This window comes from Periplaneta americana, chromosome 3 (assembly GCF_040183065.1).
Source record: "Periplaneta americana isolate PAMFEO1 chromosome 3, P.americana_PAMFEO1_priV1, whole genome shotgun sequence".
Classification (NCBI taxonomy): domain Eukaryota; kingdom Metazoa; phylum Arthropoda; class Insecta; order Blattodea; family Blattidae; genus Periplaneta; species Periplaneta americana.
The window spans coordinates 111,443,000-111,453,921 of record NC_091119.1 but is presented as its reverse complement, the minus strand read 5'-3'; the positions used below and the strand labels follow the sequence as shown (position 1 = coordinate 111,453,921).

General features: G+C 36.0%; 1 protein-coding gene across 3 annotated transcripts in view; it reads right to left on the bottom strand.

Moving 5' to 3' along the window:
• LOC138696384 (uncharacterized) overlaps positions 1–10,922 on the bottom strand; it is a 485,809-nt gene that overhangs the window by 23,011 nt on the left and 451,876 nt on the right. For all 3 annotated transcript variants that reach the window (XM_069821275.1, XM_069821276.1, XM_069821277.1), the window contains 2 exons: positions 8,597–8,820; positions 969–1,370 (listed from right to left, as the gene is read on the bottom strand). In XM_069821275.1, coding sequence (XP_069677376.1) covers positions 969–1,370; positions 8,597–8,820 — 626 coding nt within the window. The remainder of the gene's footprint in view (positions 1–968; positions 1,371–8,596; positions 8,821–10,922) is intronic.

Below are 10,922 nucleotides of genomic sequence, written 5' to 3'. Positions count from 1 at the left end.
TTTCCCAAGCTAAAATCGTCGTTGAAAGGGATGAGACTGCAGACTGTGGCTGAGATTAAGAAGAATGCGACGGGGCAGCTGAAGGCAATCCCGAAAGTGAAATTTGTAGACTGTTTTGAAAAGTGGAAGAGCACTGGGATAATTGAGTCAGGTTTCAAACGGAGTACTTTGAAGAAGACTAATGCCCCACTATCTTATAAGCTATTTTTTTAAATATAAAATGGCTGGTTAACTTCTGGATAGATCATATGCAGGAATTAAGTGTGCAGCCATAAAACTGCGTGGAAACCACATTGTGGATTCGAATACCACGATAACAGATATTTGTTGTCAGTGTGATCTCCTGTATTTTATTGTCTTAAGTGGAGACTTGGGACTGTATTGAACCCATGTCATGGAAATCCTACCATGTGTTCATCTAATGTGACGTCGACAGGGATATACAAAGCCTAGATTAGATCAATGATAATGATAATGATAATAATAATGACGATTGTCTTAACTGTGGCAGGAGGACATAACCTTGGTGATCCTGATCCGGATTTGCTTGGCGTAATGAGCTCAACAGAATAGATGACATCTCTGGTCTTACTTATCTGCCCTGATGATGGAACCTGTATGTAGTTCGCAAGTGTTGGAAATGCCAAATTCCAGGACATGGTGGATTACCCAAAAGCCTGTTTCTGAACACAGTCACCGTGAAAGTCTAAAAACTCATTTAGCTTCACGAGTTTTGAATGCTACATGAAGAAACCTCAAAAAAGAAATGTTGATGATAACAACAATAATAGCAATATCAATAACAACAGCAATAATAATAATAATAATAATAATAATAATAATAATAATAATAATAATAATAATACTGATGATGATGATGATGATGACGACGACGACGATGATAATGATAATAAACCTAATACAAGAACATTAACACTACATAGAGATGATAATTGCAGCCTGTTCACCTGTGATGGTACTGGAGGCAATGGAGGCTTCTTGTGTGGCAACCATGTGTGGGCGTGGATAGAGTCACTTCGAGGTGGCAGCGACGGGGGTTGGCAGTCCTGCTGCACCCCAGTCAGAGAGTTGCTCCGCTGATGTATGGTCGAAGCATGGAGATGTTCAGCAGATTTTGGTGGTCGCGCTGGCGGTTTCAAGCTCTCTATACCTGCGCGGGGTGGTGGTTGAATTCCCTCTGCTGTGCTCTTCTCGGGGCTCTCTCGGTACTTCCCACAACACGAGAAAGTTCCACCTTTCCTGTTCACAGTCGGGTACTCTATGACTCTCGATGAGCCACGGACACTACCTGGAGCTTTGCTGGGACTACCCATGCCTCGTTCATTTACAGGCGTGTTGTCGAGCTCACCCTGGAAAAGAAAACGTCCATATGTAACCAGATGCCAACGAAGAGACAAAATTAATATGGAATTAGAAAACTGCATTACATCATACTCTATTCCAAACTGAGGTTCGCAAGACTACTTATGATTTACATAGAGGCAATGGTAGATAGAACTTCTGTGCTCTTGTAATTTCTACACTGGAAATAAACAAATTACGTCATAGCTTCGTGAAAATTGTCACGTCTTGCTAGGGATTAAATCTGTTTCCCTCCATAATCAGTGCTCTACCGTCTGATTTATCTTGTCATCCGATATTATAAATCATTTATATAAGCTGGCAGCTTCAACTCCAAACACTATTTAGAATCAGTGTCCATCTAATAATAATCAATCTGACTCATCTTGTCATCTGATATTATAAGTCATTTATATAAGGCGTCTTTAACTCCAAACACTATTTAGAATCAGTGTCCGTCTATAATCAATCTGACTCGCCTTGCCATCTGGTATTATAAGTCATTTATATAAGGCGTCTTTAACTCCAAACACTATTTAGAATCAGTGTCCGTCTATAATCAATCTGACTCATCTTGCCATCTGGTATGATAAGTCATTTATATAAGGCGTCTTTAACTCCAAACACTATTTACAATCAGTGTCCGTCTAATATCAGACTCATCTTGCCATCTGGTATTATAAGTCATTTATATAAGGCGTCTTTAACTCCAAAGAATATTTAGAATGAATGTCCATCCATAATTGGTAGCTCTACCATCTGACTCATCTCGCCAGCTGGTATTGTATACCGTATATGGCTGCTTTAACTCCAAAGACTCTTAAGTTTTGGTGAAATTATTAAGAATAATAAATTAGTTAAAATAAATGAATTTAGAGGAATTCTAATGTGGTGTATTTTGAAGTACCTTCGAAGCAGATACTTGGAAGGATCAAGAAAAAATACAAACTACTCGGTCACATTAGACAGTGCCAGAATAGGATCCCTTACCTCCAGCGTATGAAGCCTAATATTATCCTCTAGCTAAATTATTTGGGTCAAACAGTCCATGATCAGTTCTTGCTCCAACAATGAAAGTGAAATATTCGAGGTCTGATTTTATCATAAGTCGACTTTTAAACGTAAGATTATAACGAATATAATAAACTAAATAGCAATAATAATGTGTTCTTACTGGCCCAGCAGTTATCATGACTGTCATTAGATCAAAGGTTTTCGGCTTCAAATCCAGCCTAGAGCAATGGATTTACAAGGGAAATACAATCCGCAGCACAGCTTCATTCAGAAGGGAAAGAAATATCGTTTGTTATACAAACGTAAATTTACGGCACGTAAATCAACTCTTGACCTAAAGGAGAGGGCTCCAGCAAAAATTTACTGGCAGTTGAATTCTGCTAGTTGTCGCCTAACTGTCATTCTATCTCCACCTTACAAGCACTCCAATCTCAGAAATAGAATAAAACTGTAATATGGAAAGTACAGATATCAAACCAGAATAGTGTGAAGGAATGATGATCAGCATTAAAATATAGACTACGTACTGAGTGTAAGTGCTTGTATTGGATCTTATAAGTTTGGATAGATAAGAAGTTTCACTCTGCTAGCGTGTTTAGAACACTACCATGATAAACAGTTGTATGTACACTTTATCCTTTTCTGGACAGAAAACCTGAATTTATTGAAACAAGATAGAGATAAAGCAAGAACCAAAGCAAACATAGCAAAACACCAGAAGATACTCAAGATTGGAGGAAGAAGATTGCCATTCTTAAAAAAGCAATCATAACAGCAAAAAAGAACAGTTTCAATAAATTTCTTGAAAATATTAATTACAGAACCGATAGCGCTAAAACATATAAATTTCTGAAGAATATTTCCAAAACACAGGAAAATACTAGCCAACCTATTTTTCATAATAACAAAACACTAACAGATAGTAGAGATAAAGCAAACACATTTAATAAACACTACTCAAACTCTCACAGATTACATCCCAATATCAAAAGAACTGACAAATTTATCAAAAGAGAATTACATAAAAATAATAAAAACAATATTACTAGTACAAAACCTGAAATATTTCATCAAAATTTTACTTCCAAAGAATTAACTATAGCTATACAAAATTTAAAAACCAAGAAATCTCCTGGCCCTGACAACATTCATTCCGAATTTTTAAAAAATCTGGGAGAAAAAGCCAAGTCTGTACTCTTATCCATTTTCAATTTATCATGGAACACCTCAATTCCTGCAGCTTGGAAAAAAGCAATCATTGTACCAATTCACAAAAAAGGGAAACTTGCTCATGATGTTAATAGTTATCGACCAATAGCACTATGAAACATGATAGCAAAAACCATGGAGATCTCCAACAGATTAACTTGGTGTTTAGAATCCCAAAATCTTTTATCACCAAGACAAGCCGGTTTTCGACAACTACACTCTACCAATGAACAAGTCATACGCCTCGGCCAAGAAATAAAAGACAGTTTTAACAAGAAAGAAGATACCTTGGCAATATTTATTGACTTTCAGTTAGCATGTGACTCTGTTTGGAGAAATAAATTATTACTAAAACTCCACAAAATTAGGTATCTCCAGCAATATGTTCAGATGGATATCAGAATTCCTTAGTCAAAGATTCATTGCCATTAAATTCAATAACTCACTTTCTAGTTACAGACAAACATATCCAGGTCTACCTCAAGGCACTGTCCTCAGCACAACTTTATTCAATATTTATATAAATGACTTAACCTCCCTATTAGAGGAATCAAACGTGAAAACAGCATTACTTGCAGATGATATAATTTTGTGGACTTCCGGATCTTACAGACATAGAGACAAGCACTGATTCAATATGAAAAACTTATCAGATTACCAGGAAACAATTGGCATTCATACAGTCCTCTCTGTAGATTGAAAACTCAAAAAAGTTTCATATCCATTGTTTAAGAATTAAAACAGAAAATCAATATCCCGAATTTAAAAGAAAACTTACAAATTAAACCAAATCCTTCAACTCTATTAAATATAGAATATAATCTAAATTTTAAACAGAAGAAATACTGAAATCAGAAGTAAACACTGAAATACTGAAAAAATTGTCTTTAGAGACAATTAATATTAGGTACCCTCCACAAAACTGGCTTCATTTATACACCGACGGATCCTTGATCTCCAGAGAACAAGGTGCCGGTCCAGGTGTTACGTGCTGTCTCTTCTCACTTTATAGATCTCTTGGATATGGAACAACAAGTTTTGATGGTGAAATCATTGCAATAAGTGAATGTCTCAGGAATCTTCTATGCCACATCAATAAATTTAGGAATGCAGTTAAATTGTCAGACTCCAAAGCAGCTATTCTATCAATCGTCTCTAAACTCAATAAAAGAATTGTATTCCAATGGATACCATCCCATTGTGCAATCCTGGGAAACGAGAATGCGGATGCTTTAGCAAAGAAGGGCAGCACTGCTACTTACAGACCTGTTACTAAATCTACGTATTACTCTGTGAAGAGATTTATTAAATCTACATACTTAGACTTCAACAAACAAAATTTGATAACTCAATCCCAAGGGAAAAAATGGAACTCTCTGCATCAAAATCCACAGTTAATTCCCGATTTACCACGAAAATCGTCTGTAGCTGCATTTAGATTGGCAACAGGCCATGATTATTTGGCCAAACACCTGCATAGAATTGGAATATATCAGTCCCCTAACTGTCCATTGTGCAACTCAAACCAAGAAATGGATTCGGAACACCTCAAAATCTGTGCTTCAGTGGCTGGTCATGATAATATCTTTGAAAAATATTGGAGTGCAAGAGGTCAAATGACTTTATTGTCAAACGCCTGGCATTAGAAAACAACAACAACACTTTATCTTTTGGTGGCAACGTCGATTCTTTTTCTTGGTAGGAAAGGTAGAATCTGGAAGGAGAGCGCTGAATAACAGATATATGTGAATAAAGCTTGTTTTTTGCGTCTTGTGAAAAGGACAGAGATAGTACATATCGATGGCTCAGAACGAGACTGTTACAACTCAAAAATAGAGATTTTTCAGTAGAGCCATTTAAAGTTTTCCATTGTAGATGGTAAATCAGAGAATCATGGTACAACAATGAAAATTGGTATATATAATCATTATTGTTATAGAAGTTTATTAAAATATTAATTTTGTCGGTATTTGCTTTATGTAACTTGTATGTGACATTTTTTTGAGTTGTAACAGTTTCGCATTAAAATATTGTGACAAAATTTCTCAGATATAACTGTATTCCATAATATATTATTACTTGCAACAGATTTTTCCTTACATCACCGTATAATACATTTAGATAATACAATGGAAAAGTATGTCAAATGTAGATAAAGAAACACAAAATATTGGTTGATATCGGGATGACTACAACAGTAAAAGAAATAATACTGTACATCTTTATTACACAACTTTTAACACTATATCACTTCGGAATATATATCATATGCCTTTCTCGTGTTAAATTTTAACACGAGAAAGACATATAATACATATTCCGAAAAGAAATAAATTACACCAACCAGGATGACTACAATAATAATAAGAAATAAATTGCATCATGTAGCTTAGTTGCCTCTTGAGTGATGCCTTATTGGTGTAACTTAGGCCTATGAGGTTCAAACCTGTCTTCGGACAGTCAACTAAACATCAATATGTAGTGAGAAAAAACATGTTTGGTTGTTATTGAAATGTAGCATTATTTTCTTCAACACCAATGCAAACTTTCAAACTTTTACACAGATCAAGCAAATTTTCCCCCCACATCTATCCCTGGAGGCGAAGAAAATACTGGCTTTCGTATTGCTAGAGAAGACTTGCGCTTCCTTCTCTGTCGACTACTTATTTTTTCGAAATCATCTTGTTCATAGAAGTGCTTATTGAAGATGGCGAAAGGATCCTGTTTTCTGACCTCCACGACCTTCATAGTAGACTAGTTTATATTATCACCATTTTTGTTTCTGGAAAAATTATTTCCCATTTGTTGTGTTAAGACTTTCAAATCTAAGATACCTGGTGTATCTAGTTAATTGACTTTGTATATATTGCCTTTTATTCTTGGGCAATTTCAGTACTGGTACCCATTCCGTTGGCAGTAATATAGGTCCTTCTTTAATAACTCTTTTTTCCACCCGTTCAACAGTAGAATGCATAGAGTCATTCTCATTCTAGGTATGACTTGTGACTAAAAATTTCTGTGTTATGACATAAACACAGGTTAGTTACGCAGTACAGAAGTAATGAGGCATTGAATTTGTTCTTGTTTTGCCCAACACAATTGTCTGAAAACATAATTACCTAGTTTGTTACTGTGTTGGGCAAAGACATAAGAAATTATAGAGGCATGTGTCAATCTCATTTGAACCTCTTTTGGCCAAGCCCTCGTGCCAAAAATAACAATGGCCCTGGCTGTTTGCGATGTCATATATTGTGACATTGTAACAGGACAGTTTTCTTTTACAATATTAAGAGGAACACTCACCACAAAGTGAAGGAAGAACTGCCTGAAGATCAAAGTAGCACACAACTTTGCTTGGAACCTGTTTTCTGATTCAATATATTTAGTCTTTGTAATTCTTGATGTTGCTTCTTCTTTTATACTGTATGTCTATTATAACTTTCTTGCAGGTTTAATTTCTCTGTTTCTGTATTATTCTTACATCCAGTATATATACAATATTAATCTTTCTTAGAGATATAAAATTAAATATTAAGTGAATTGAATACTGATGTATAACATTCACGATGATTAATATTTCAATACTACGTTGATGGTGAAGACAAAATTAATAATAATATTGTTTTTAAATAATGCAGCCAACATTATGCTATCATTATTGTATGAACTTATTATCAGATATGCCAAATCTAAACTCGAAGCATGGATATTTTCAATGCGAAAGTGTTACAAGTCAAAATGGAACATTGCTTGTAGCAACAATGTTTGCAGTTGAGAATGGAAAACTGTTACAACGCAAAATATAACACTTTCCAATTGAAAAAAAAAAGACTAAATATCATAACTTTAAAACTGTTATATGTGCATTTATGTTCCATTAGGAAATTTTTAGAGTTGTAACACTTTCACATAGCATAGTTCTCAATTCAAGTGTTCAAATGATGGTAATAACTGAGCCCTCGATATATTAGTAATTTATTTACAGACACTTTAGACTGATGAACTTATTCGTCATCGAAATTCAATGTCGGGGAGAAATGGCCAAAAATTTTGTCTGGAGTCCTCTATAAGGGACAGAATCGTTTTACATGTCGTAAATCTACGACACGAGCCTCCCAGATTTACTGTCATTCCGAGGATAGGTACGCTAAAGATTTTATCACTTTTAAAATCTATCGTCCTGTGAAGCATGCAGGGAAGACAGTATTTACAGATAATTGATTTCACTGTTAAATCCCTATGTGTAGTAAACTGTTTATATACATAAAAAAGGATATGCGCTGGGAACAAACAAACAAATAAAATACTGCTTAACATTCATTCTAGTATGCAGTCATCAGTCGTCAGAATCTAATACAGCATCTAACATCCTACTCATTGAGTCTTAAATGCACAGCTCTTCACCCTTCATACATTATGCCAACACTACCGCTCACTCCTACCACTTATAGTGCAGGATACCTGTTTTAAATGATGGCAAATACTTCCCTGACGTGTTAATGTTAGTGAGTGTACACATGACAGACATGAATGAAAGGAAAATCTTACACAGAAATGCATAACCCATTTCTGAGAACAAAAGAGGAGGCTTAACAGGGAATTATATGTAAATTAGGAGGAGACTGTAATCAACAACATCAATGAAATCATTATGATTAAGATGGGTCATGTGGTCAGAAAATATGATGTAAAACACATGAGGTTTTATTAAGGAACCTGGGGAGACAGAGAGGACGTAAAAACAGAGAATGATATGGAGAATACTGAATATTGAAACTGGAGTACTAAAGCCTCCAAAGTAGAGACGAATGGTGAAAAATTATGAGGAAAGACAAGGTCCACCACCACAGACTGTGGCGCCAATGAATTGATATGTGCAATATGTGTAACATTATCTGAATTTATTTGCAATGAGACATTGTTGCTACCTGTATATTCAAGAGAGGAATTATGAAGGTTTGAAACAAGAAGTCACATCGCATAGGAGGTCCTGGCACAGTGTTACCCGTACATTCAAGGCGTCAGTCCCACTGGCAGGAGGGGGTGGAATGATGAACGAGGAGATTTCCTCGGGTGTTAGCTCCACAGATGGGGGCGCTTGCTGCGTGGGTGGTGGGACTGTCACGGTCGCAAGGAATGCTTCGAAATCCAGGTTCAAGTCAAGGCCCGGCATCAACAACGCGTTGGGCTCCTCCCCTGTCGGAGTCTTGTTTAACTCCAGACCCAGAAGCTCGTCTGAAACGCAGATAAGCAAGATATCATCGAGCTATGTTCTTACAATAGACTAAGAAAAGAATGTATTTAATAATATAGCTATGTACGATAGTGGCAAAAAAAACCGGACCGACCCTTGTAGCTGATTTCAGAGCCTTGTTCACTCCAGAGCACGATAGACTGATAAGTAAGACTTTCGTGGTTTGATATTTTACTACTTAATTAGCTTATTATTCCCAGAACATGAATTTTACCAGCAATCAAAAAGAATTGGGAATAAATTTGAATAAGGAAGAAAAAAAAGTTTCCTTCCCAAGCAGGATTCGAACCACGAAAGTCTTAGTTACCAGTCTATCGTGCTCTGGAGTGAACAAGGCTCTGAAATCAGCTACAAGGGTCGGCCTGATTTTTTTGCCACTACTGTACATACTTCTTCATAGCACTTACGTTTTCTATAGCTTCTTACTGATATTTTTTACCTACCTTTTCTTCAAGAAAAATTAAATCTTATAAGTATAACAATGTAATGAGCTTGAGCTTCGATTTGTTGTTTACGGCAATGATTGTCAGACCTGTTATCGATCATGGTTCCTAGAAATTACATTTAATGAGACTGTTTTTTCCACATTTAAAAAGGTCAGCGCAGATTGCTAGTTTCAGTGATCATTGCTCTTGATCTGAAGTAATTTCACGACAGTGTGCTTCACGTACTAACCAAATAGATGTGATCATGTTGTGAGAAAGCCATAAAAAAGACTACGCTCAAGCATTCCTGAATTAATACCAATTGAACATGTATTAAAGCACAGCACCCATCACGACAAGGCTTCAATCAGTACAAACACGACATTAGAAAAGAATTTATCTAGTAAATAGTTGCAAAATTCAACGATAATAATATTGTAATAATTTTTTCATATATGGATTTACGTAATATTTACAACACGACTTTTACGAAATATTTTAACAACAATATTATTTCTAAATACTATAAAAGTTACTAGTTCTTCTAATTATGGAAAGCTCTTTGGCAATTTATTACAAATTAAATGCCATTACTTTAACAGTATATTTCCATAATGGCACATAAATATACAGAGTCTTTCATAAGTAACGAGTCTATCGAAAAATTAATTATTTTGGATAATTTTTTGAAATTATGTTCATCCTCACGAAAAAGAACCCTTCCCGGTGCCGTACAGTCGATTTGGAAACAAACACCCCCTCCCCTCACCGCCAGAGCTATTAAACGAAAGAATGGTTAGTGTTTTAACCTTTATTAAAACACATAAATGTAAAAAACAGTTTCAATTGTTGAAAAATTATGGTGTACAGTTTTCAAAATGTCTTCCATTCTGCTGAATGCACAAATGTAAGCGATGTATCAACTCTTCATGGACTCTAGTGAGCATAACATTTGTATCATGTTTTCAATTCGTTCCACTAATTCAGGAATGGTGCGTGGCTTAGTCGCATAGACACGATCCTTGATGAATTCCCAGAAAAAGAAGTCCAGAGGAGTCAAATCAGGTGATCGTGGAGACCAATGGACTGGGCCTGTGCGACCATTCCACCTACCTGGAAACACTTTGTCTACGGAATAAACGCTTAATTTGAGCGACACTGTTTCCACATTCAAACCAGGCAGCAATTTTTCTCTTCTGCAATAACGTTAAGTGACTGTGTGGCATTTATCATTCCAGTCTATCACAACAATGCATATAGGTATGGCCGTGTGCCATTATGCTTGGCGTATAGAAGGCTATGCTCCAGGTCATTTTAAGTTGGCATCAAATGCACATTACACATGAATAAATAGCTTCCTCTGGTGGTGGGGAGAGGGAGTGTTTGTTTCCAAATCGACTGTACGGCACCAGGAAGGGTTCTTTCTCGTGAGGATGAACATCATTTCAAAAAATTATGCAAAATAGTTGATTTTTCGATAGACTCGTTACTTATGAAAGACTCTGTAACAAAAGGGATAACAATCATCACCATGAACAAACCAAAGCTTTACTGATGGGCCACCATACCCCTGCTCATGTAGAAAATAGGTAACAGGATGAGGCTTTATCAGGGAAATCCTTAACACAAAGTGTAATCATTGTGGCTCAGAACAAGAG